Raw genomic sequence first — 27,393 nt, forward strand, 5'->3', positions numbered from 1 at the left:
AGGGAAACTAGAATATCACGTATATCTATATAGACATTAATATTGGTATAGATGTTAAAAACTGTATCCGTGTTAAGTTTCCTGTGTTTGATAACTGTAGTGTGGTTATAAAAAGGAAGGTCCTTGTTCTTAGGAAATATACTCTAATGTATTTAGAGGTAAAATGGTCATGCTGTCTGTCACTTACTTTCAAATCGACAATACTACTACTTGTTGTTGCTGTTGTTATATTGAGAGAAGCATAGAGCATTAAAGCAAATGTGTCCAAATGATGACAACTGTTGAACTTAGATGCAGGATGTACAGAAGTTCATTGTACCTTTCTTGCCATTTTTCTGTAAGTTCAAATCTTTCTTAATAAAAAGACAAAACATGAGCCTCCTGCATCCACTCCCACCTCTAGTAATGCAATTGGAAACTGCACCTTTGGTTTGAAAAGTGCTTGAGAGCAAGGAGTCTGTTTATTTCACACGAGTTTGATCTGGGCTCTGCATGTAGAAATAACGTTCAAAAGTGCTCAAATTCTAAACTCTTTCTTTGGCCATCTATCTACTCTGCGTACTCAGATATGACACAGAAAAGTGCTGATTTGTATGCACGTAGACTATGGGAACAGGTGGAGCATATGGAGGAGAAAAAAAGAACATGCTATTTCCAGTAGCTGTTTAAAATTTTCCCTGTCTTCTCCTTAAATAATAATAAACTTTGCTATTTGCATTGTCCCTTTTTATGAAGTATCCTGCATGCCTTATAAATAGCTCAGTAAACCTCGGAATATACCTCTGAGGTGGATAGGTGTCAGTGCTGTTTTACAGTAAGGAAAGTGAGGCACAGTGAGGTTAATTGTTTGGATTGGCCTTGAAAATGAGTTACAGAAGCCAGAAATTGGAAGAGACCTTAAAGGTCAAGCCCCTACTTGATGCATGAATTCCCGCTACACAGCTCCTGCTGAACACCTCTTGGTTCGAGAAATTCTCTACCTCACTTTTTGCAACTCAATCCATTTCTGGACAGTTTTAGTTATATTTAATGAGCAGCAGTTCAAAAGAAAATTACCTAGGTTTTCTTGAGTCATAGTCCAATTCCCTTTTCATTGTACACAACAGTAGATCTGATGTCATAAAAATCAATGTAATAAACCATTGGGATCCAAAGATAAGATCGCACATTTTAAATGTTAATTTCATTTCATTTGAACTTGGAAACATGCAAAATGGCATTTCACAAACCTGTTGGTATATTAATGTATCCAAATCTAATAGGATTCTTAAGGGGATCTATATACCCTTCAGAGGGGAGGAAAAAATCAGAACTGAGAAAGGAGATGGGTAAGTGAGTGAATTACCTGCGGAAATACAGCATTTATAAGTGCAGATCTCCATATATATGATTTTTCAAAAGTGCATTAAAAAAGGCTAAAGACTTCCCAAAAGAAAAAATGTGTTCCTTGATCACAAACAACCTCATAGAAGAATATAGTCAAAATATTTGAGATTAACTATGTTGCATTTAGCTCTATCAGTATGTTTTGGTTCTAAATGCTGGCCAATATCAATGGTAGCTAAAAATAATAAACCACCATGAAATATCTAAAAGTTGATTTCCTGAGCAGAACTCTGAAAATTTGATAGGGTTCTGGTCAGGGGACTGGAGTGGGTAAATAGGAAGGGTAAAAAAGAGTAAGGGCAGAAGAAAGGGAACTATAATATATTATCTTGTTGGTGCTGAGTGCCAAGGACTTTCCATTCTCCAACTATTTCAGGTGGAATTTTGGGAGGGCATGTGGTAGAGTGTTTTGGCTAGCATGAGTCATCATAACAACACAGAGGTGTGAATTGTGATTGCTAAGGTGAAATGATTCACTTATTCTTTTACTTGGCACTGATTGTTTACATTTTGGCTTAATCACCTATGTCAAAATGTTTAATTTTCTTCAAGTCTAAATTTTAGGGCTCTGTCAAGATTCTTGGTTCTGAACAATATATTCTTTCTATTTTCTATGGGGAAATGAAGGAAAATATAATAAGCATAACAAATCTAAGTCACTATTTAAATATAGCCCAAAGAGTAGCTATTGCACTTATTTACAGGGTGGTTGAGCATATTAAATGAGTTAATTATATAAAATAACTATAACAATGCATGGCAATCAGTCAGCACTTCAAGATTTTAGTTATTGTGATTTTTGTGGTTGTCATTTTTCTTGGGTTTTCTTTCTGGATTTAATGTTTCTTTCAATCACTGACATTTTTATGTATATTAATCTTACCTCAAATGTATCCTCATTGTAAAGCTTTGAGACTATGTTTTAAGTAAGTGACAGATAATAGTTCTTTATGGCAGGTTGCATTTTATAAATCTTATGGCTCTGGTGTGTTGAGAAAAATGATTTAAGGCAGCGGTGGATGAAAAAATCCCTCTTAAGTACTATGTGTTATGAACACATCTGGCTGCAACTCATTTCTCTGATGGCTTCATCTAGTCCCATGTATATGCTGAGGACCCTCAATTTTGTATCCCCAGCCTATACCACATTCCTGAACTCTAGAGTCATATATTAACTGCCTACTCATTGCCTCTTTTTGGATGTCTAGTAGACATTGCAAAATCAAACTTAACATATTCATGACTGAACTCCTGATAGCCTTATTTCTCCAAACTATGTCCATTTATCCATTTCCCCATCTCAGGCAATGGCAACTCCATCCTTTGGCTCAGGCCAAAAAGCTTAGGGTCATCTTTGACTCCTCTATTTTTCTCACTCATCCGCCACCCCTCAGAGAATTATTCCAGCTCAATATCAAAATATTTCCAGAATCTGACCATTTCCTACTCCTCTGTTGCTATCACCTTCACCTCTTGCCTTGATTTCTCTAGTAACCTCCAATTTTATGCTTCCCTCTCTATGACATTTTATTAATACAAGGCAGAGTGATCTTTTTATGGTATAAATCTGATCATGTCACTCCTCTTCTGAAAACTCTCCAATGTCTTCCCATTTCATGAGGAACCAAAGCTCTTCCAATAATCTACAAAGCCCTCCATGATCATGAAGACCCTCCTCTCTGACCCCACAACCCTACCCCTCTCAGTCTGATCCAACCACACTGGCTTCCTTGTTTGTTGTAAATAAAGGTTTATTGGAACACAACATACCTGTTCATTTATATTTTGCCTGTGGCTGTGTTCTTGCTACCTCAGCAGAGTGCGATAGTTGTGATCAAGACGCTATGGCCCATGAAGCTTAAGCTATATAGTATGTAACCCTTTTGAGAGAAAAGCTTCCTGGTCCCTGTCCTACAAAATCAGCTATGGCTGCATTTCACTAAGATTAGCCTTGAGAAAGCAGAAACTGTTGAATATTCTCCACACTGCATTTGGTGCTCAGCTTCTCAGCTCTTTTTGAAGTGTGTGAAGGGATAGAAGCCAGGCTTCCACCAGGGGTCTAAAGAAGCAGAGGGGATGTGCAATGAGCAGTGATTTCGCATTGCCTAGGGTCACCTCTGAATGAGGGAGTCAGAGAGAAATAGATGACTGATGGGAAGAATATCCAGGCACCAGAGAGAGAGATGTGAGGCAAAACTCCCTTCCGGGGGCTTCCCTGGTGGCGCAGTGGTTGAGAGTCCGCCTGCCGATGCAGGGGACACGGGTTCATGCCCCGGTCCAGGAAGATCCCACATGCCGCGGAGCGGCTAGACCTGTGAGCCATGGCCGCTGAGCCTGTGCGTCCGGAGTCTGTGCTCTGCGACGGGAGAGGCCACAACAGTGAGAGGCCCGCATACCGCAAAAACAAACAAAACAAACAAACAAACAACAACAAAAAAAACCTCCCTCCGACAGTTCTCTAGGGTCTTTCTACATTTGCTCTTCCAGAGGACAGAATTTTGCCTGCTAGTATTTAGTGATTTGGATTTTGTCCTCAGAGACATGCACAGTGCTCCCATTGACTTCAATGGGAGTCACGGACCATTTGGTCCCTTAGACATCTGCACTGGCTTCAGGTTATTTCACAAACTCCTAAACAAATCCCAGTAAAGTGCTCTTTAATGGGCAGTTAATTCTGGTGTAAGAGCAGGTGCTGAGCACACCTAAGTCCTTTTTTTTCCTTCAGGTTTAGTAAGTTTTCTTTTTATGACTTGATAATTACTGCAACCAAAACCCTGAGTCAAGCAGTATTAAACCCACTCGTAGTCAAAAGATGTCTTCTTCTATTGATCTCAGTTGACCTGTTTACTCTCTGGGTTCCAATTTAATGGCTCAATTGATTATTCATTTACATTTTTAATGTCTTTGGGAGTAAAATCATTTTAACATGAATCGTCTCTAACTTAATGGGCAAAATACAGATTCATTTGGATTTTCAATTTCAGCAAGTATATATTGAGCAACTGAGTTCAGGTGAACTTAACAAGGATGAAAGGAGATTTCAGTTTCTTGTAAAAGGTAATAGAAATGATAGTTTGAATTTCCTCTTATGCAAAATGGCTGTCAACTATGGGTACTCACTTAAAATCAAAAGGGTGGTTAAGACATCAGGTTTTATGTTATCCCTTTGCAAATTATAATTTTTCTAAATACAATTATGCTCACACCTTTAGTTGAACTCTTTCTTAAATTAAATCCAGATGCCTCAATATTATTCATTGATTTGTTTTCCTTTTAGATGGCCTGGCATTGCTGGAAATGGTAGAAATAGTGAGAGAAAATTATGCTATAGAGTGTACTACATAATGAGAAATAGTATTATTTTATTAACTCGTGGAATTCTCTATTTACAAAGGTAGACAACATGGAAGGCCTTACCATACCTATATATAATATCTATATCTTAAGGCTCTTTAAATATACTTATGGAGTTCCTTGGATAATATATTTTCTTCCTTCACAGTAAGCAAGTGAAACTCTAAAAATATGACTCCCTGTGGCTTATCCTTCCCAGTAGGACTGTTTTGAATATAATATTTATAAATTATATATACAATCACCTACCTTCACTTCTTTCTCAAATGAGATGAGGTATAAGAAAATACATAAATGTATAATTCCAACCACAATAGTCACTTTTATCTAACAGTTTAAAATGGAAGCAGAATTTAGTGCCAAATAGAGGAGGCTCAATATTCATCCTCTGAGGAACAGTAAATGTTAGTGCTTGGTGGAAATGAGTGAAAAAAATGAAATACTATTAAAAAGTTCAAAAATGCTTTGCTTTGTTAATTTTCACTGATAATTTTATTAGTCTTATTACCAAATGTGTAGATTAAGGAAAGGAGCTAATTTCAATTCTTGAAGAAAAAATATTCGGAAAGTAAACAGTACTGTATTAGGTAGCAGATTATAAAAATAAAAAGATAAAATTCCAACTTTTTGGAACTCCTAGTCTCAAAAACATTTAAGCAGATAATTGAAGCATGTGACATAATGCTTATATTTACAACGTGCTACTAACTCCTAATGTCGTCTCAGTGAGCTTTAAAAAGAAATGATATTTGGGTGTGATAATGGAGAATGAGGGAGCTTATCACCTTGGGGGTTATGTGGAGGATTATCCAAAGTGAGGGGCCAGCCTCAGAAAGAAAGAGTAGGGATGGACTCGGGGGTATTTAAGAAGTGATGTAACAGTACAGGGATGTAGAGCAGCTGGTGCCTGGGTTAATGGAGATGAAAGTGGTTAGATGGTGAAGAGCTTTAAATTAGAATTGGACTTTCCTATGTGGACAATGAAGAATCACTGGAAGAATTTAACTGAATAAAAGGGATCTGGAACTCCAACAAACCTCAAAATGTAAACAGGAGGCAAAGGGGGAAGGTGCCAGTGAGAGAAACTTCAAATGGGAGAGTCAGAGAAATGTCTAGTGAGGTGCTGAACACCCCATGTCTGTCCTTCATCCTAAAATAAGCAGGCAGAACAAAGCAAGCTTCACTAAGGGCTCTTTACTGGGGTTCTTAGTCCTTTTCCCATGAAATGGTCAGATTTTATTGATACAACCTCTAACATTATTCCTCTGTGTATGTACTTTAGAAACTTTTCAACGCATTTATGCAGCTACTTATTGAATTGGAATCATACTTCATGGTCAGTTTCAAACTTTCTCTGCATTATTTAAGAATGGAGTTGTGGTCAGTCTTAACAGAGTTGGATACATTATATTACATCTTTAATATTCAGATTAGATTACAACATATATTAATAAGGTGATATTTCTTTTAAAAAAGTGCCTTAAGTTTGATGATGAATGGGTCATCAGAAAGGGTCAACTCACCAAAAGGAAAAGGAATTAGCTACACATGGCATTTCCCAATTAGAATACTCAATTAGCTTCATATGAAAGAACATGTTCATGTACTCTGCCTGATGAGTCAAGGATTGTAGCAAATTCTGGTTCCCTTTTTCCAGACCAGACATGGCCATGTGAGGGTTTGTGTGGGTCCCATACCTGTGCTGTCTTCATACACCACAGTCACTGTTTTCCAGTTGTAGTAGAGGACCAGATCCAGGACCGCTCTGCTGATAGCCGCATAATCTGGGTAGAGGTTGACGTAAAACAGGTCTTTGTTGTCCACTGAAGGGTGTTTCCAGCGAGTCTGTATATGTGGAACTTCGAGAGCATTGCAAATAGACTGCACAGCACTGACAGAGGAGCTATGGGAAGGGCCAAAGAGAGCAGCCACACCAAGAGCCAGCTGGTCACATGCTGATGTCCACAGACAAGGAGGGGTGGAGAGGGAAAGCAGGGAAGAGGGGAGAGAAAGAGAGAGTTCTATGAATTTCATCTTCCCTTTCATGGTTCCTCCTTATTTTCGCTATTGGAAACTATTATCCACTCTCCATCTGTATGCTGAGGAAATATGCTTCATCCAGCTTCCAATATTCCTGAGATACTAAATATTAGAGATGTAAATGGAGAAATGATTAGCAACACATCACAAGGCCAATTCCCTGCAAACAAAAATGAGTTGTTGGTCTCACTTCATTACTTTTTTTTTTTCTTTTTAATTTGGTCATGCCACGTGGCATGTGGGATCTTAGTTCCCCGACTAGGGATCGAACCCCCAGCCCCTGCATTGGAAGCATTGAGTCTTAACCACTGGACTGCCGGGGTAGTCCTCACTTCATTACTTTTAATCAGATGGAGTCTAAATCTCTTGCTTGGTGTGGTGTTACCCAGAAGCACTCAGAGCTATTCTTTAAGCCATTTGCCAAGTGAATGTCATATAAATCAAGTTCTGTCAGCTGGCAATGTGGCAATGAAGGTATTAATGGGTCAGAGAATTCAGAAGACTCTCTGGGTGGCTGCAGAGTACTTTAGTTCCAGTCCTTCCCAAAACTCAGAAAGGAGGTCCAGGATATTGAAAAATTGCTAAAGAATGTTAAGTGATACTGATAGCTAATTAATTATAGAATAATAGATTAGCATAGCTTAAAGGGATCTTAGAAGACATTTTCTCCAACCCACTAATGTCATAGGCAATGAAGTGAGTCAGGGCCACTGGACAATGGCAGAACTGACCAGAGCCCAGGGACCCAGCTCAAGGACAGGCTTCTTTCTATTTCAATATTAGCCAACATGTACATAAAAATTAATTTCTAACATTTATTTATTTTTTGCATTATAAGATTATATACACACATTGAGATAATTTAGAATATTGAAAAGTGTAAGGAAGAAAAAAGGCTCTGAAATTCCATCACTGGGATAATATCTATTCATAGTTTGGTGTTCTAATTTATTAAAAAATTGAACACGATATAGATACAGTTTGATACATTGCTTTCTGTATTTAACACTAAGTTTAATGGTAAAAGCACACCCTTTCCCCTAAGTTATCACAAATTCTGCAAAAGTATATTTTTAGTGTCATAGAATAGCCTAATCCATGAGTATGTCATTACTTATTTAACTAGTCCTATGATACTGAATATTTAAGCTGCTCCTAATTTTTGGTTATTATAAGTAATATTATAAGCACTTATCTTAGTTCTTATATTTTTCTCTAAATTTTACATTATTTTCTTTGAGTAGATTGAAATCTGTAATTAAAGGGTATTGATATTTTTAAGTCACTTGATACATATAAACCAAATTTCCTTCCAGAAATGTTGGGACAGATTATCTTCTATAACAATGTAAAATAGTGCCTACTCATTTTATGCTGGCATAAATTTATGCTGGCATTAAATATAAAAACATTTCAAATTTACATGTTAATTCTAGTTTAAAGGGATTTGGAACTGCCAAGAAACAATAGTTGAATATTTGAATTAAATAATAGCAAAATATTTAAATGAAATTGTCAATTTTTATCATAACGCCATCACACAAATAAAAATAAGTTTAAAAATTATATGGCTTTGTCAAAATTATCTGACTTGATTTAGAGAGAAAAACTAACAAGTAATATTTGAGAGCCATATTTCAAATATCTGTGGGACAGCAAATGTTCACAAGGAACTTTCTGACACTGTGCTTTTCGGTACTGAATTATCACATGAGGTATGAAGACATAACTTTCTGTATTAAGAGCTAGAAGTGAAAACTGTCCTCAGAAGCTCATTTTCGGATGTGCTTTCATTGGTTAGCAAGAAAAAATGAGGGCATGAAAGTATATGAACTATTACTTCATCTAGCGTAGGCAGTGGATTGAGATTCCTGTTAATATTTAGCTCTGGGATGCTAATATTACTTGACAAAAAAGCAATCCTTTTGAATTCTGTTTGCGAGCAAATTACCAGTTTTAAGAAGTTTTGGGGGTGTTTAATTTACAAGTATGACAGGTACTTCAGGTCACAAAAACGTTTTGGATTTTAAATATGGTTGGTTTTCTGGGCTATTTATTCAACAATGTTTTGTGTGTGTGTGTGTGTGTGTGTGAGAGAGAGAGAGAGAGAGAGAGAGACAGAGAGAGAGAAACAGAGACAGAGACACAGAAAGGGAGATATGGAGAGAGGAAGATAAAGATCTAACACATAGAGATAATTTATGTGAAGATGCCTTGTAAACTTTAAAGTGCTGTATAAACATAGCATTTTATTATTTGTCATAGACAACTCTGACCTGTATAGTACCTACAACTCCATCCATCTTTGAAAATAAAATATTCTTATACTAAGATCATGCCATACAGTAAAAAAAAAAAAAAAATCATTATACTATTCCATTTTCATCTGTGCTCCCAGGAGAACAAGTTTCACATTTTTTTTTGTAAAGGACACTAAGAATCTTGCAGAAGAGTCTACTAAGTGCAATCCAAACTGGGTTAATTCTATGTGGAAACAATCAATATTTAGTTACTTAGAAATCAGCATGAACATGGCATTCATTTTATTCCATTTACTTGTGTGTGTTTGATGGGCAAAGCTTTCCTCTAGGAGAGAAAGAGCCCCTCCTATTCTGGGGTGATGTACCCACACAAAATCCTGTATGGAGGTCCAACAACTCCCTAGTTAGAGGCCAGCCTTCAAGCATGTCAAATGTGGCTTCAAAGAGTCATCTTGGAAGTGTCTGAAGGATGTGTAAACAAGCCCCACCATTCCAATGACTCTTTCCACGAGACAAACCTTGCAGCCTGTGTACAAATTAGATTACTTTTTAGGAACTTGTCTTCTGTTCAGATGCAAAAGGGAATCAAATGCGGAGATTGTTCTCCTAGGTTTAATTTTCTTTGACCCCAAGTCCCTTGCTTGCTTGATTGCTTGTACCATTCCATTAATTTTTTTCTTAATTTTTTCCTTTTTTGAAATTGACGTATAATCAACATATAACATTATAAAATTTCAGGTGTAAAACATAATGATTCAATGTTTATAATCTTCACATTTCTATGATCTTGTAGAAAGGGGTTAGAAAATTATTTGAGAGGATGGTAGGTAAACCCAGTAGCTCACAACCTGTTAAGATTCAGGTTGTGAATTCTGTGTGTTGTGGGCATTTCCACATGCTAAGTGCATATGACCTTCCACAAAGTTTATTTGACTGTACTGTACAATTTCATGGTGATATCTCAGCCTCAGGAAGGAAAAACAGATCAAGCTTGACATTTTCCATTCACAGCTGAACCAGTTAATCATAGACTGGAGGGCACTGAAGGCTAAGCTAATCAGAAAGGTCCAGAAAACAGAGCTAGGCAACATCCATTAGGATGGGTCAGATTGTGCTGGACAGTGACATATTGCACCAATAGTTCCTGCAAACCCATTTGCACAGAGATGTCCACTTTGAAAAAGAGCAGGTAGCAAAAAGAAGTTGACTTGTAGAGCAGACATATCACCCAAAGAAGCTTTTAAAAGTGTGAAAATAGTTACCTCTCCGTGAGGCTTCAAAACTATCAAAAAGGTTAATTCTCTGAATGTCATAGGTTAATGTGGTGTTAGGCATCAGGGTTCGATTTCTGTTAATGCTGGTGACTGCAAACTTGAACGCTAATTCTTCAACATTAACAGGTTCATTTTCCACAGTTTCAAAAATTCCTCCTGCAGAAGCAAAAGAGATGCATGAGAAGCATTAGTTACGTTATTCATGTGCATTTTTTAAAAAGAAGAATATAAATGAAAAAAACAAAAGACCCAGAAGAATAAAAGCAGGAATGGTCAGAACAGATCCCAAAACCAGTGTTAAAAGTTAAGTGTATCAGCATGTGTCAGATGCAGATAAAATTTCATACATGTGCTTAAGATTTCAAATCCAATACTGGACTGTGTAATACCTATCAGATGGTGAATGAACTCTAAATATTTACTACCATGTAAAGGATGACTGATAATATGGTGGAGGATGATTTTCTACAGTTTGGACATGAATCACTCTGTGGTTGACCTAAGCACAATTTCAGTTGTATCCTGGTAGGATCATCCTTCCTTAGAATGAAACTCCTGCTATTCAGAAGCAGACATTCTAGACTCCAGAAGCATCATGCAGAGTTGAGTAGAGTCAAAATGAGTCATATAGGCAATTTTTTCAAAATGAAAATATCTCTTCTTCTTTGTGGCTCAGAATTCTGGGGTCATATGCTAGAACTTTCCAAAGTGCATGGGCAGATTCAAAAAACTATGTTCTATATTTGTTTTGTTTTGTTTTGAGAAACTGGTCCTGCCCTAAAGCAAACCTGTATCCTGTCTCTGGAGAAATAAATTCCCCCACTCAACAAACACATGCATTAAGCCTCTGATATCTTAAAAATGAGGACCTCATCACAAGCAACAATACAAAGTATCAGCACTTAAAGCCTCATCAGAGAATTCAGCTCTGGCTTTATTGTTGACAGGCAACTTAAGTATTATTAACTGCATATTCTTAATATACTTTAAGAGCTGTCCTGGGATTATCAACAGAAACAGAACATACAGTAGAGGCTCTTAGCTGGCCTCTGCTTAACTTACTCCTTGATTGACCAATAAACCTCATTTTCTTTGAAAAAACATATGAATTGGTGCCCATAGAATGCTGAATACTTATAACTAGTAGATTACTTTCATCTACTATCACCACTGAGTGATTCCTTACCTAAGGTCAGTTGTAGGATTTTAGCAAACTTGTATATGTTACACTGGTTTGTGAGTGCTTCAGGTTTTCCCTCCACTCAAAAAAAAAAAAAAAAAGATAAGGGAGCTTCAAGATGGTGGAAGAGTAAGACGTGGAGATCACCTTCCTCCCCACAAATACATCAGAAATACATCTACATGTGGAACAACTCCTACAGAACACTTACTGAACACTGGTAGAAGACCTCAGACCTCCTAAAAGGCAAGAAACTCCCCCACGTACCTGGGTAGGGCAAAAGAAAAAACAGGGACAAAAGAATAGGGACAGGACCTGCGCCTTGGGGAGGGAGCTGTGAAGGAGGAAAGGTTTCCACACACTAGGAAGGCCCTTGGCGGGTGGAGACTGTGGGTGGCAGAGGGGGGAAGCTTCAGAGCTGCAGAGGAGAGCACAGTAACAGGGGTGCGGAGGGCAAAGTGGACAGATTCACGCACAGAGGATCACTGCGGAACAGCACTCACCAGCCCGAGAGGCTTGTCTGCTCACCCGCCAGGGCGGGCGGGGGCTGGGAGCTGAGACTCAGGCTTCGGAGGTCAGACCCCAGGAAGAGGACTGGGGTTGGCAGCATAAACACAACCTAAAGGGGCTTAGTGCGCCACGGCTAGCCAGGCGGGAGGCTGGGAAAAAGTCTGGACCTGCCAAAGAGGCAAGAAACCTTTTCTTGACTCTTTGTTTCCTGGTGCGCGAGGAGAGGGGATTAAGAGTGCTGCTTAAAGGAGCTCCAGAGATGGGTGCGAGACACGGCTATCAGCACAGACCCTAGAGATGGGCATGAGATGCTAATGCTGCTGCTGCAGCCACCAAGAAGCCTGGGTGCGAGCACAGGTCACTATCCACATCTCCCCTCCTGGGAGCCTGTGCAGCCCACCACTGCCAGGGTCCCAGGATCCAGGGACAACTTCCCCGGGAGAACGCACGGTGCGCCTCAGGCTGGTGCAACGTCACGCCGGCCTCTGCTGCTGCAGGCTCGCCCTGCACTCCATACCCCTCCCTCCTCCAGGCCTGAGTGACCCAGAGCCCCCGAATCAGCTGCTCCTTTAACCCCGTCCTGTCTGAGTGAAGAACAGATGCACGCCAGTGACCTACAAGCAGAGGCGGGGCCAAATCCAAAGCTGAGCCTCAGGAGATGTGCAAACAAAGAAGAGAAAGGGAAATCTCTCCCAGCAGAATCTGGAGCAGCGGATTAAAGCTCCACAATCAACTTGATGTACCCTGCATCTGTGGAATACCAGAATAGACAACGAATCATCCCAAACTGAGGAGGTGGACTTTGGAAGCAATGATATATATATATATATATATATATATATATTTCCCTTTTTCTCTTCCTGTGAGTATGTATGTGTATGCTGCTATTTGTAATTTTGTCTGTATAGCTTTGCTTTTACCATTTGTCCTAGGGTTCTGTCTGTCCGTTTTCTTTTTTTTTTTTTTTTCTGTATAGTTTTTAGCAATTGTTACCATTGGTGGGTTTGTTTTTTGGTTCAGTTGCTCTCTTCATTATTTCTTTCTTTTTTTTTATTACTTTAAGTTTTTTTAAGAATTATTTTTACTTTAAGAACTTTTAAAAAAAATTGTATCTTCTTTCTTTCTTTCACTGTTATCTCCCTTTTATCTAAGCCATGTGGATGAGAGGCTCTTGGTGCTCCAGCCAAGAGTCAGGGCTTTGCCTCTGAGGTGGGAGAATAAAATTCATGACACTGGTCCACAAGAGACCTCCCATCTCCATGTAATATCAAATGCCAAAAATTTCCCAGAGATCTCCATCTCAATGCCAAGACTCAGCTCCACTCAAAGACCAGCAAGCTCCAGTGGTGGACACTGTATGCCAAACAACTAACAAAAAAGAAGAACAATGCCACCCATTAGCAGAGAGGATGCCTAAAATCATAATAAGGCCACAGACACCCCAAAAGACACCACCAGACGTGGACCTTCCCAAGAGAAAGACAAGATCCAGCCTCATCCACCAGAACACAGGAACTAGTCCCCACCACCAGGAAGCCTACACAATCCACTGAACCAACCTAAGCCACTGGGACCAGACATCTGAAAAAGAATTCAGAATAATGATAGTAAAGATGAACTAAAATCTTGGAAATAGAATGGAGAAAATACAAGAAACATTTAACAAGGACCTAGAAGAACTAAAGAACAAACAAACAGTATGAACAACACAATAAATGAAATTAAAAATTCTCTAGAAGACATCAGTAGCAGAATAACTGAGGCAGAAGAGATAAGTGACCTGGAAGAAAAAAGGAGAAATAATTACTGCACAGCAGAATAAAGAAAAAAGAATGAAAAGAATTGTGGACAGTCTTAGAGATTTCTGGGCCAACATTGAACTCACTAACAATCTAACTATAGGGGTCTCAGAAGAAGAAGAGAAAAAGAAAGGGGCTGAGAAAATATTTGAAGAGATTATAGTTGAAAACTTCCCTAATATGGGAAAGGAAATAGTTAATCAAGTCCAGGAAGGACAGAGAGTCCCATACAGGATAAATCAAAGGAGAAACCCACCAAGACACATATTAATCAAAATATCAAAAACTAAACACAAAGAAAATCTATTAAAAGCAGCAAGGGAAAAACAACAAATAACATACAAGGGAATCCCCATAAGGTTACCAGCTGATCTTTCAGCAGAAATTCTGCAATCCAGAAGGGAGTGGCAGGACATATTTAAAGTGATGAAGGGGAATAACTAACAACCAAGATTATTCTACCCAGCAAGGATCTCATTCAGATTTGACGGAGAAATTAAAACCTTTACAGACAAGCAAAAGCTAAGAGAATTCAACACCACCAAATGAGCTTTACAACAAATGCTAGAGGAACTTCTCTAGGCTGGAAACACAAGAGAAGGAAAAGACCTACAATAACAAGCTTAAAACAATTAATAAAATGGTAATAGGAACATACATATCGATAATTACCTTAAATGTAAATGGCTTAAATGCTCCAAGCAAAAGCCATAGACTCGCTGAATGGATAGAAAAACAGGACCTGTATATATGCTGTCTACAAGAGACACGTCAGATCTAGGAACACATACAGACTGAAAGTGAGGGGATGGAGAAATATATTCCATGCAAATGGAAATCAAACAAAGCGGGAGTAGCAATTCTCATATCAGACAAAATAGACTTTAAAACAAAGACTATTACAACAGACAAAGAAGGACACTACATAATGATCAAGGGATCAATCCAAGAGAATATACAAAATTTTAAATATTTATGTGCCCAACATAGGAGCACCTCAACACGTAATGCAAATACAAACAGCCATAAAAGGGGACATCGGCAGTAGCACAATCATAGTAGGGGATAAACACCCCACTTTCACCAATGGACAGATCATCCAAAACGAAAATAAATAAGGACATACAAGCTTTAAATGATACATTAAACAAGATGGACTTAATTGATATTTATAGGACATTCTATCCAAAAACAAGAGAATACACATTCTTCTCAAGTGCTCATGGAACATTCTCCAGGATAGATCATATCTTGGGTCACAAACAAAGCCTTGCTAAATTTTAGAAAATTGAAATTATATCAACTGTCTTTTCTGACCACAATGCTATGAGACTAGATATCAATTACAGGAAAAAATCTGTAAAAAGTAAAAACACATGGAGGCTAAACAATACAATACTTAATAACCAAGACATCCCTGAAGAAATCAAAGAGGAAATGAAAAAAAAAATACCTAGAAACAAATGACAATGGAAACATGATGACCCATAACCTATGGGATGCAGCCAAAGCAGTTCTAGAGGGAAGTTTATAGCAATACAATCCTACCTTCAGAAACAAGAAACATCTCAAATAAACAACCTAACCTTACACCTAAAGCAATTAGAAAAAGAACAACAAAATAACCCCAAAGTTAACAGAAGGAAAGAAAACATAAAGATCAGATCAGAAATAAATGAAAAAGAAATGAAGGAAACCATAGCAAAGATCAATAAAACTAAAAGCTGGTTCTTTGAGAAGATAAAAAAATTGATAAACCATTAGCCAGACTCATCAAGAAAAAAAGAGAGAGGACTCAAATCAATAGAATTACAAATGAAAAAGGAGAAGTAACAACTGACACTACAGAAATACAAAGGATCATGAGAGATTACTACAAGCAACTGTATGCCAATATAATGGACAACCTGGAAGAGATGGACAAATTCTCAGAAATGCACAACCTTCCGAGACTGAATGAGGAAGAAATAGAAAATATAAATACACCAATCACAAGCACTGAAATTGAAACTGTGATTAAAAATCTTCCAACAAAAAAAAAGCCCAGGACCAGATACCTTCACAGGTGAATTCTATCAAAGAGTTAGAGAAGAGCTAACACCTATCCTTCTCAAACTCTTCCAAAATATAGCAGTGGGAGGAACACTCCCAAACTCAGTCTACGAGGCCACCATCACCCTGATACCAAAACCAGACAAAGATGTCACAAGGAAAGAAAACTACAGGCCAATATCACTGATGAACATAGATGCAAAAATCCTCAACAAAACACGAGCAAACAAAGTCCAACAGCACATTAAAAGGATCATACACCATGATCAAGTGAGGTTTATCCCAGGAAAGCAAGCATTCTTCAATATAGGCAAATCAATGTGATACACCATATTAACAAATTGAAGGAGAAAACCCATATGATCAGCTCAATAGATGCAGAGAAAGCTTTTGATAAAATTCAACACTCATTTATGATTAAAACCCTCTAGAAAGTAGGCATAGAGGGAACTTACCTCAACATAATAAAGGCAATATATGACAAACTCGCAGCCAACATTGACCTCAATGGTGAAAAGATGAAACCATTTACACTAAGGTCAGGAACAAGACAAGGTTGCCCACTCGCATCACTATTATTCAACAGAGCTTTGCAAGTTTTAGCCACAGCAATCAGAGAAGAAAAAGAAATAAAAGGAATCCAAATCAGAAAAGAAGTAAAGATTTCACTGTTTGCAGATGACATGATACTATACATAGAGAATCCTAAAGATGCTACCAGAAAACTACTAGAGCTAAACAATGAATTTGGTAAACTAGCAGGATACAAAATTAATGCACAGAAATCTCTGGCATTCCTATACACTAATGGTGAAAAATCTGAAAGTGAAATTAAGAAAACACTCCCATTTACCATTGCAACAAAACAAATAAGATATCTAGGAATAAACCTACCTAAGGAGACAAAAGACCTGTATGCAGAAAATTATAAGACACTGATGAAAAAAATTAAAGATGATACAAATAAATGGAGAGATATACCATGTTCTTGGATTGGAAGAATCAACATTGTGAAATGAAAAAAACAAAGACAAAAACAAAAAAAAATGAGACTGAAAGTCACAAATATCACAGGCACAGGTATGATTTATGATTATTCTTTCTAAGAAAAAGAACTTGAGTTGGCAGACTCTCATTCAGAAAATTTACTTTGATCCTATTGTGAAAGAATAGTAAATAAATACTCATCTGTAATTTTTAAGTTAAAATTATTTGGTGGATGGGCAATTTCTTTCTTTTATTTTAAGTTTTTGTTATTTATTTATTTATATATTTATTATTTATTGCTAGGTCAAAATATATACAAAGTTCTAACGTTTTAAATGGTTATTTATTTATTTATTTTAAACATCTTTATTGGAGTATAATTGCTTTACAATGGTGTTTTAGTTTCTGATTTATAACAAAGTAAATCAGTTATACATATACATATGTCACCATATCACTTCTCTCTTGTGCCTCCCTCCCTCCCTATCCCACCCCTCCAAGTGGTCACAAAGCACCGAGCTGATATCCCTGTGCTATGCAGCTACTTCCCACTAGCTATCTATTTTATGTTTGGTAGTGTATATATGTCTACGCCACTGTCCCATTTTGTCCCAGCTTACCCTTCCCCTTCACCATATCCTCAAGTTCCCTCTCTAGTAAGTCTGTGTCTTTATTCCCATCTTGCCTCTGGTTCTCCATGACCTTTATTTATTTATTTTTGTAGATTACATATATATGTGTTAGCATACGGTATTGGTTTTTCTCTTTATGACTTACTTCACTTGATATGACAGACTCTAGGTCCATCTACCTCAATATAAATAACTCAATTTCTCTTCTTTTTACGGCTGAGTAATATTCCACTGTATATACATGCCACATCTTCTTTATCCATTCATCTATTGATGGACACTTAGGTTGCTTCAATGTCCTGGCTATTGCAAATAGAACTGCAATGAACATTGTGGTACATGACTCTTTTTGAATTCTGTTTTTTTCAGGGCATATGCCCAGTAGTGGGATTGCTGGGTCATATGGTAGTTCTATTTTTAGTTTTTTAAGGAACCTCCATACTGTTCTCCATAGTAGCTGTATCAATTTACATTTCCACCAATAGTGCAAGAGGGTTACCTTTTCTCCACACCCTCTCCAGCATTTATTTTTTGTAGATTTTTTGAGGATGGCCATTCTGATTGGTGTGAGATGATATCTCATTGTAGTTTTGATTTGCATTTCTCTAATGATTAATGACATTGAGCATTCTTTCCCTTGTTTGTTGGCAACCTGTGTAGCTTCTTTGGAGAAATGTCTATTTAGGTCGTCTGCCCATTTTTGGATTGGGTTGTTTGTTTTTTGATATTGAGCTGCATGTGCTACTTGTATATTTTTGAGATTAATCTTTTGTCAGTTGCTTCATTTGCAAATATTTTCTCCTATTCTGAGAGTTGCCTTTTTGTCTTGTTTTTTGTTTCCTTTGCTGTGCTAGAGGTTTTAAGTTTTGTTAGGTCCCATTTGTTTACTTTTGTTTGTATTTCCATTTCTCTAGGAGGTGGGTAATAAAGGATCTTGCTGTCATTTATGTCATAGAGTGTTCTGCCTATGTGTTCCCCTAAGCGTTTTCTAGCGTCTGACCTTTCATTTAGATCTTTAATCGATTTTGAGTTTATTTTTGTGTATGGTGTTAGGGAGTGTTCTAATTTCATTCTTTTACATGCACCTGTCCAGTTATCTGAGCACCACTTACTGAAGAGGCTGTATTTTCTCCACTGTATATTCTTGCCTCCTTTATCAACATTAAGGTGTCCATGTGTGCATGGGTTTATCTCTGGGCTTTCTATCCTGTTCCACTGATGTATATTTCTGTTTTTGTTCCAGTACCATACTGTCTTCATTACTGTAGCTTTCTAGTATAGTTTGAAGTCAAGGAGCCTGATGCCTCCAGCTCTGTTGTTCTTTCTCAAGATTGTTTTGGATATTCGGAGTCTCTTGTGTTGCCATACAAATTGTGAAAATTTTTGGTTTAGTTCTGTGAAAAATGCCAGTGGTAGTTTGATAACGATTGCATTGAATCTGTAGATTGCTTTGGGTAGTAGAGTCATTTTGACAATGTTGATTCTTCCATTCCAAGAACATGGTATATCTCTCCATCTGTTTGTATCATCTTTAATTTCTTTCATCAGTGTCTTATAATTTTCTGCATACAGGTTTTTTGTCTCCTTAGGTAGGTTTATTCCCAGATATTTTATTCTTTTTGTTGCAATGGTAAGTGGGAGTGTTTTCTTAATTTCACTTGCAGATTTTTCATCATTAATGTATAAGAATGCAAGAGATTTCTGTGCATTAATTTTGTATCCTGCTAGTTTACCAAATTCATTGATTAGCTCTAGTAGTTTTCTGGTAGCATCTTTAGAATTCTCTATGTATAGTATCATGTCATCTGCAAATAGTGACAGCTTTACTTCTTTCCTGATTTGGATTCCTTTTATTTCTTTTTCTTCTCTGATTGCTGTGGCTTTCAAAGCTCTGTTGAATAATAGTGATGCGAGTGGGCAACCTTGTCTTGTTCCTGACCTTAGTGTAAATGGTTTCATCTTTTCACCATTGCGGACGATATTGGCTGTGATTTTGTCATATATGGCATTTAATATTTTTAGGAAAGTTCCCTCTATGCCTACTTTCCTGAGGGTTTTTATCATAATTGGGTGTTGACTTTGTCGAAAGCTTTCTCTGCATCTATTGGGATGATCATATGGTTTTTCTCCTTCAATTTGTTAATACGGTGCGTCACATTGATTGACTTGTGTATATTAAAGAATCCTTGCATTCCTGGGATAAACCCCACTTGATTGTGGTGTATGATTCTTTTAATGTGCTATTGAATTCTGTTTGCTAATATTCTGTTGAGGATTTTTGCATCAATGTTCATCAGTGATACTGGTCTGTAGTTTTCTATCTTTGTGACATCTTTGTCTTGCTTTGGTATCAGGGTGATGGTAGCCTCATAGAATGAGTTTGGGAGTGTTCCTCCCTCTGCTATATTTTGGAAGAATTTGAGAGGATAGGTGTTAGCTCTTCTCTAAATGTTTGATAGTATTCACCTTTGAAGCTGTCTGGTCCTGGGCTTTTGTTTGTTGGAAGATTTTTAATCACAGTTTCAATTTCAGTGCTTATCATCAGTCTGTTTATATTTTTTATTTCTTCATGGTTCATTCTCGGAAGGTTGTGCATTTCTAAGAATTTGTCCATTTCTTCCAAGTTGTCCATTTTATTGGCATACAGTTGCTTGTAGTAATCTCTCATGATCCTTTGTATTTCTGCAGTGTCAGTTGTTACTTCTCCTTTTTCATTTGTAATTCTATTTTTTTGAGTCTTCTCCCATTTTTTCTTGATGAGTGTGACTAATGGTTTATCAATTTTTTTATCTTCTCAATGAACCAGCTTTTCATTTTATTGATCTTTGCTATCATTTCCTTCATTTATTTCTGATCTGATCCTTATGATTTCTTTTCTTCTGCTAACTTTGGGTTTTTGTTGTTGTTGTTGTTCTTCTTCTTCTTTCTCTAATTGCTTTAGGTGTTAGCTTAGGTTGTTTATTTGAGATGTTTCTTATTTCTTAAGGCAGGATTGTATTGCTATAAACTTCCCTCTTAGAACTGCTTTTGCTGCATCCCATAGGTTTGGGGTTGTTGTGTTTTCATTGTCATTTGTTTCTAGGTATTTTTTGATTTCCTCTTTGATTTCTTCATTGGTCTCTTGGTTATTAAGTAGTGTATTGTTTAGCCTTCATGTGTTTTTATTTTTTACAGATTTTTTCCTATAATTGATATCTAGTCTCAGCATTGTTGTCAGAAAAGATACTTGATATGATTTCTATTTTCTTAAATTTACCAAGGGTTGATTTCTGACTCAAGATATGACCTATCTTGGACAATGTTCCATGAGCACTTGAGAAGAATGTGTATTCTGTTGTTTTGGATGGAATGTCCTATAAATATTAATTAAGTCTATCTTGTTTCATGTATCATTTAAAGCTTGTGTGTCCTTATTTATTTTCATTTTGGATGATCTGTCCGTTGGTGAAAGTGGGGTGTTTAAGTCTCTACTATGATTGTGTTACTTTCAATTTCTCCTTTTATGGCTGTTAGCATTTGGCTTATGTATTGAGGTGCTCCTATTTTGGGTGCATAAGTATTTACAATTGTTATATCTTCTTCTTGGATTGATCCCTTGATCATTAGGTGGTATCCTTTATTTTTTCTCTTGTAATAGTCTTTGTTTTAAAGTCTATTTTGTCTGATATGAGAATGCTACCCCCTTTTTCTTTTGATTTCCATTTGCGTGGAATAACTTTATCCATCCGCTCACTTTCAGTCTGTATGTGTCTCTAGGTCTGAAGTTGGTCTCTTGTAGACAGCATATGTACAGGTTTTGTTTTTGTATCCGTTCAGCCAGTCTATGTCTTTTGTTTGGAACATTTAATCCATTCACATTTAAGGTACTTATCGATATGTAAGTTCCTATTACAATCTTCTTAGTTGTTTTGGGTTTATTATTGTAGGTCTTTTCCTTCTCTTGTGTTTCCTACATAGAGAAGTTCCTTTAGCATTTGTTGTAAAGCTGGTTTGGTGGTTCTGAACTCTCTTAGGTTTTGCTTGTCTGTAAAGGTTTCAATATCTATGAAATCTGAATGAGATCCTTGCTGTGTAGAGTAATCTTGGTTGTAGGTTTTTTCCCTCATCACTTTAAATATGTCCTGCTACTCCCTTCTGGATTGCAGCATTTCTGCTGAAAGTTCAGCTGCTAACCTTATGGGGATTCCCTAGTGTGTTATTTTTCTCTTGCTGCATTTAATATTTTTTCTTTGTATTTAATTTTTGATAGTTTGATTAATATGTGTCTTGGCATGTTTCTCCTTGGATTTATCCTGTATGTGCCTCTCTGTGCTTCCTGGACTTGATTAACTATTTCCTTTCCCATATTAGGGAAGTTTTCAACTATAATCTCTTCAAATATTTTCTTAGTCCCTTTCTTTTTCTCTTCTTCCTCTGGGACCCCTGTAATTCGAATGTTGGTGTGTTTAATGTTGTCCTAGAGGTCTCTGAGACTTCCCTCAATTCTATTCATTCTTTTTTCTTTATTCTGCTCTGCAGTAGTTATTTCCACTATATTATTTTCCAGGTCAGTTATCCGTTCTTCTGCCTCAGTTATTCTGCTATTGATGTTTTCTAGAGAATTTTAATTTCATATACTGTGTTGTTCATCACTGTTTGTTTGCTCTTTAGTTCTTCTAGCTACTTGTTAAATGTTTCTTTTATTTTCTCCATTCTATTATTTGCAAGATTTTGTATCATCTTTAATATCATTATTCTGAATTCTTTTTCAGGTAAACTGTCTATTTCCTCCTCATTTGTTACATCTGGTGGGTTTTTGCCTTGCTCCTTCATCTGCTGTATGTTTCTCTGCCTTCTCATTTTGCTTAACTTACTCCTTTTTGCAGGCTGCAGGTTTGTAGTTCCCGTTGTTTTTTGTGTCTGTCCTCTGGGCCTAAGGTTAGTTCAATGCATTGTGTAGGGTTCCTGGTGGAGGGGACTAGTGCCTGTGTTCTTGTGAATTAGGCTGGATCCTGTCTTTCTGGTGTACAGGTCCACGTCTAGTGCTTTGTTTTGGGTTGTCTGTGGCCATATTATGATTTTAGGCAGCCTCTGTGCTAATGGATGCGGTTGTGTTCCTGTCTTGCTACTTGTTGGGCATAGGGTGTCCTGCACTGTAGCCTGATGGTCGATGAGTGGAGCTGGGTCTTGGCTTTGAGATGGAGATCTCTGGGAGATTTTGCCAATGAATGGATCTTGGCGGTCTCTTGTGGACCAGTGTCCTGAACTTGGCTCTCCCACCTCAGAGACACAGCCCTGATTCCTGGCTTGAGAACCAAGAGCCTGTCATCCACGCGGCTCAGAATAAAAGGGGGGGGGGGGGGGGAAGAAAGAAAGAAAGAAGAAAATATAGTAAAATAAAGTAAAATAAAATAGTTATTAAAATAAAAAATAATTATTAAAATTTTTTTATGTAATGAAAAAAAATTAAAAAAGAAAGGAAGATAGAAAGAAAGAAGAGCGCAACCAACCAAAAAACAATTTCACCAATGATAGCAAGTCCTAAAAACTATACTTAAAGAAAAAAAGAAAAGAAAGAAAAAAAAAAAAACGGACAGACAGAACTTTAGGACAAATGGTAAAAGCAAAGTTATACAGATAAAATCACACAGAGAAGTATACACATTCACACTCACAAAAAGAGAAAAAGTGAAAAAATATATATACATCGCAGCTCCCAAAGTCCACCTCCTTGATTTGGGATGATTCTTTGTCTAATCAGGTATTCCACAGATACAAGGTACATCAAGTTGATTGTGAAGATTTAGTCTGCTGCTGTTGATGCTGCTGCGAGAGATTTCCCTTTCTCTTCTTTGTTTGCACAGCTCCTGGGATTCAGCTTTGGATTTGGACCCGCCTCTGTGTGTAGGTAGCCTGAGGGTGTCTGTTCCTGCCCAGACAGGATGGGGTTAAAGGAGCAGCTGATTCGGGGGGCTCTGGCTCACTCAGGGCAGGGGGAAGGAGGGGCATGGATGCAGGGCGAGCCTGCGGCGGCAGAGGACAACATGATGTTGTACCAGCCTGAGGTGCGCTGTGCGATCTCCTGGGGAAGTTGTCCCTGGATCACAGGACCCTGGCAGTGGTGGGCTGCACAAGCTCCTGGGATGGGAGGTGTGGAGAGTAACCTGTGATCGCACACAGGCGTCTTGGTGGCGGCAGCAGCAGCCTTAGCGTTTCCTGCCCGTCTCTGGTGTCTGCGCTGATAGCCGTGGCTCACGCCCGTCTCTGGAGCTCCTTTAAGCAGTGCTGCTAATCCCCTCTCCTCGCACACCAGGAAACAAAGAGGCAAGAAAAAGTCCCTTGCCTCTTCGGCAGTTCCAGACGTTTTCCAGACTCCCTCCCATGTAGCCGTGGCGCACTAACCCCTTCAGGCTGTGTTCATGCCACCAGTCCTCTCCCTGGGATCCAACCTCCGAAGCCCGAGCCTCAGCTCCCAGCCCCCGCCCGACCCGGTGGGTGAGCAGACAAACCTCTTGGGCTGGTGAGTGCCGGTCGGCACCGATCCTCTGTGCGAGAATCTCTCCACTTTGCCCACCGCACCCCTATTGCTGTGCTCTCCTCTGCAGCTCTGAAGCTCCCCACCTCCACCACCCACAGTCTCCGCCTGCGAAAGGGCTTCCTAGTGTGTGGAAACCTTTCTTCCTTCACAGCTCCCCCCACTGGTTCACGTCCCGTCCGTATTCTTTGTTTCTGCTTTTTCTTTTGCCCTACCCAGGATTTGTGGAGAGTCTCTTGCCTTTTGGGAGGTCTGAGGTCTTCTGCCAGCGTTCAGTAAGTGTTCTGTAGGAGTTGTTCCACATGCAGTTGTATTTCTGATGTATATTTGAGGAGGAAGGTGATCTCCACGTCTTACTCTTCCACCATCTTGAAGCTCCCGCAATTTCTTTCTAAACTGACTTTCTCTCTTAAATAACTAACTAGTGTCAGTTTTCGAAAGCTAAGATGTTTGTATTAAACTATTTCAGCTCCTTTTGGAAATGTCTCTGGCTTTTATAGACTGATGAGATGAGATGCATGTGAAGATTATTTCTCTGTTCTTTTAGAAGCCAGAGGTGAATATTATGTGACTATGTTAATATTTCCTATGGAATCATGTTGGATATTTATTCTGAAATTAACCTTAGGAAGAATTCTTCTCTTTGATTTTGTCTTTTTCTTTTTTCTGGCAATGGTCTATAGGTCCTGGGGTAGGGGGACTTTCAGTTTCTCTCAGAAGTGTTAGTAGATGTGCTACAGTGAAGTGGTAAGCTCACACAGTAGACACTTTTTCACCAGAAGAAGATCGACATATGGTGGGTTTACTGCCGCAAACTAGCTGACCCACAATTGGAGTAGCCCCTACTTAAGACCAGAAACTCTTTGATGTTACGGCTTCCACCGTAATTAATAGCAATTATTTGTTTATTTGTCTATCTTTGCAAGAACGTGGTGAGAACCCTCATGAAGATGGACTGTGTCGTATTCAGAATCACCATCCTTATGAAGACCAAAGTATCTTAAGATGTTCAGCCTGTAGCTGTTTAGGGCAAAAGTTAACCACTGGCTCAGATGTGAGCACCATTAATCTGTATACGGCAGGCTAGAACAAATACCTGAATTGGAAATGAAGTTCTGAATCTTGGTCCACCTACTTCCTCTTTGAGGAAGATTTTTAAGTACCAGGAAGAAAGTTACTATGAAATAGCTCTTTCACTATTAATATTTCACTTAAGCCTTATAATAATCCAGGTAGGAGGTAGTGTTCTTGTTTTTATAAATGAAAAAATAAATAGAGAGGTCACATATTTTGACCAGATTATTCAAAATCACAAAGCCTTGTCTTTAACAAACTGAGGTATTTGATTCATTATAAATATATTTACTTCACCAGGTTATTTCTGATGTACTTCATCTCTAAATATTAGTTAAAAATGCTGCCTTGATTACCTTGGAGGACTGCTCTATAAAGGAAATGATATAATGCAGTGAAAGTTCCCTGAACACTCAATCATGCCTCAGAAATAAGTATTATTACACATGGATAATGAGGATAAAAAGGGATTTGGCACTTGTATAACTGCCTGCTCACCTCAGAATTGTTTCTTTGGTATAGGGTTGTCTTTTACGTAAAGCTGCATATACCTGGGTTTAAGAGAATATTAAGTGCTTTTGTTACGTGCTTAGATGGTGTGTAAGTAGACTGTGTTTTGTCATTTTGGGGGTTACTTTCTTCCATTCCTTCACCAAGCAAGCATTATAAATGGTGTCCTTAGCTCAATACCCTACCACTATCTCCTCTTTTTCTTTAGAGAAGGTTGCTGACAAATACCAAATACCTATAGTGAGTGAAGTGAGATATATACAAGACTGGGGAAGTGCCAAGAAAGTGAAATATGATAGAAACAGGAGAAAGTTATTAACAAGTGTCAGACCTCACACAGAAGCAGATTCTTTCAGCATTAGCCACTTCCTCTCTTCTCCCCATACCTGCAGTTTTACAAAATTGAGTTTCAGTGTCTCTGACAGGTGAGTAGAACAACACATACATAATGACACATGTATTATTATTATTACTACTATTATTATTATTTTAGTTTTGTAGGTGTGAGCTTGTCAATGAGACATATTAAATCTTTGGGATTCTCCATATAGACAACTTCTGGAGGCCTGGGTTCCATGGTTTCCAGAGGAGGAATCCCTACTTTTTTCCTTCCTCTGTTCCTCTTCCTTCTCTGCTCTTTCTCTCCCTTCACCACTCCCCACTTCCCGTTTTTTCCTAAGGTCAATGCTTCTCTCTCTTTCTATTAGTTAAGCTAAGCTGAGCATGACTTCTCTTAATAATTCAATGGGCCATGGAAGGGTTAGAAAAAGCAAAACTAAGAAACTAATTTAGACTCAAGGGAGAGAAGTTAAGTGGCCCCTCCCACCCCTGACCATCTTATTTTTTTCTAAATTGTCCCAGCCAAGTCAGTGCGTGAGGGAAGAGAATAGGAATTTGAGAGTTCCTCAAATGAAGGAAAGGAACCAAATGAAGATGAAGACCCAACTTTCTTTTTCTTTTCTTTTTTCTTTTCTTTTTAAGTGAACTCCTGAGAAGTAGAGCATAGCAGATGGAGTGCAGGAGGGTGATAAACCTCAAAATCCATGTGCCTGGCTTTTCCATGTTCACTTTCACCACCCACAGTCACACGTCATATGTACCCAAAGTTAAGAAGTATTGTTCGTATTTTTTTACATAAACTATTTTTCTATTTTTAATTATGTGAATTATATAAAAACATTTTCTGTTTTCTGTTAAGTGAATCAGACTAAGTACAAATTATAAATCAGACCTTATAGATTGACTGATATATGTGATATTGTGATTAATAATAAGAAGTACAGGGCTTCCCTGGTGATGCAGTGGTTAGGATCTGCCTGCCAAAAAAAAGAATCCGTCTGCCAATGCAGGGGACACATGTTCAAACCCTGGTCTGGGAAGATCCCACATGCCGCGGAGCAACTAAGCCCATGCGCCACAACTACTGAGCTTGCTCTCTAGAGCCCATGAGCCACATCTACTGAGCCTGTGTGCCATAACTACTGAAGTCCTCACCTAGTGCCTGTGCTCCACAACAGGAGAAGCCACCGCAATGAGAAACCCACGCAGTGCAATGAATAGTAGCCCCAGCTTGCAGCAACTAGAGAAAGCCCGCACGCAACAATGAAGACCCAATGCAGTCAAAATAAACAAACAAACAAACAAACAAACAAATAAATAAACAAACAAATAAATAAATACAATTTATTTTTTTAAAGAAGTATATATTTGGTTTTTGACCTCATTTCTGGCACTAAACTCTTAAAACCCTTGAAATTTCTTAAGTGTTGAGAGCAATTAAGGTGTCTTTTATTATATTAATGAGGTGGCTTTTGGAAAAT

General features: G+C 38.1%; 1 protein-coding gene across 10 annotated transcripts in view; it reads right to left on the reverse strand.

The window, feature by feature from the left end:
* The window catches only part of GRIK1 (glutamate ionotropic receptor kainate type subunit 1), a 419,735-nt gene that overhangs the window by 146,957 nt on the left and 245,385 nt on the right, over positions 1-27,393 (reverse strand). For 6 of the 10 annotated variants that reach the window (XM_065876420.1, XM_065876418.1, XM_065876417.1 and 3 more), the window contains 2 exons: positions 10,304-10,471; positions 6,438-6,695 (listed from right to left, as the gene is read on the reverse strand). The exons of 1 other annotated variant lie outside the window; for it this stretch is intronic. In XM_065876420.1, the coding sequence (XP_065732492.1) occupies positions 6,438-6,695; positions 10,304-10,471 (426 nt within the window). Of the gene's footprint in view, positions 1-6,437; positions 6,696-10,303; positions 10,472-27,393 lie in introns of those variants that run through there. 3 more of the 10 variants (XM_065876424.1, XM_065876422.1, XM_065876423.1) reach the window with 2 other exon arrangements.

This window comes from Phocoena phocoena, chromosome 4, assembly GCF_963924675.1.
Source record: "Phocoena phocoena chromosome 4, mPhoPho1.1, whole genome shotgun sequence".
Taxonomy (NCBI): domain Eukaryota; kingdom Metazoa; phylum Chordata; class Mammalia; order Artiodactyla; family Phocoenidae; genus Phocoena; species Phocoena phocoena.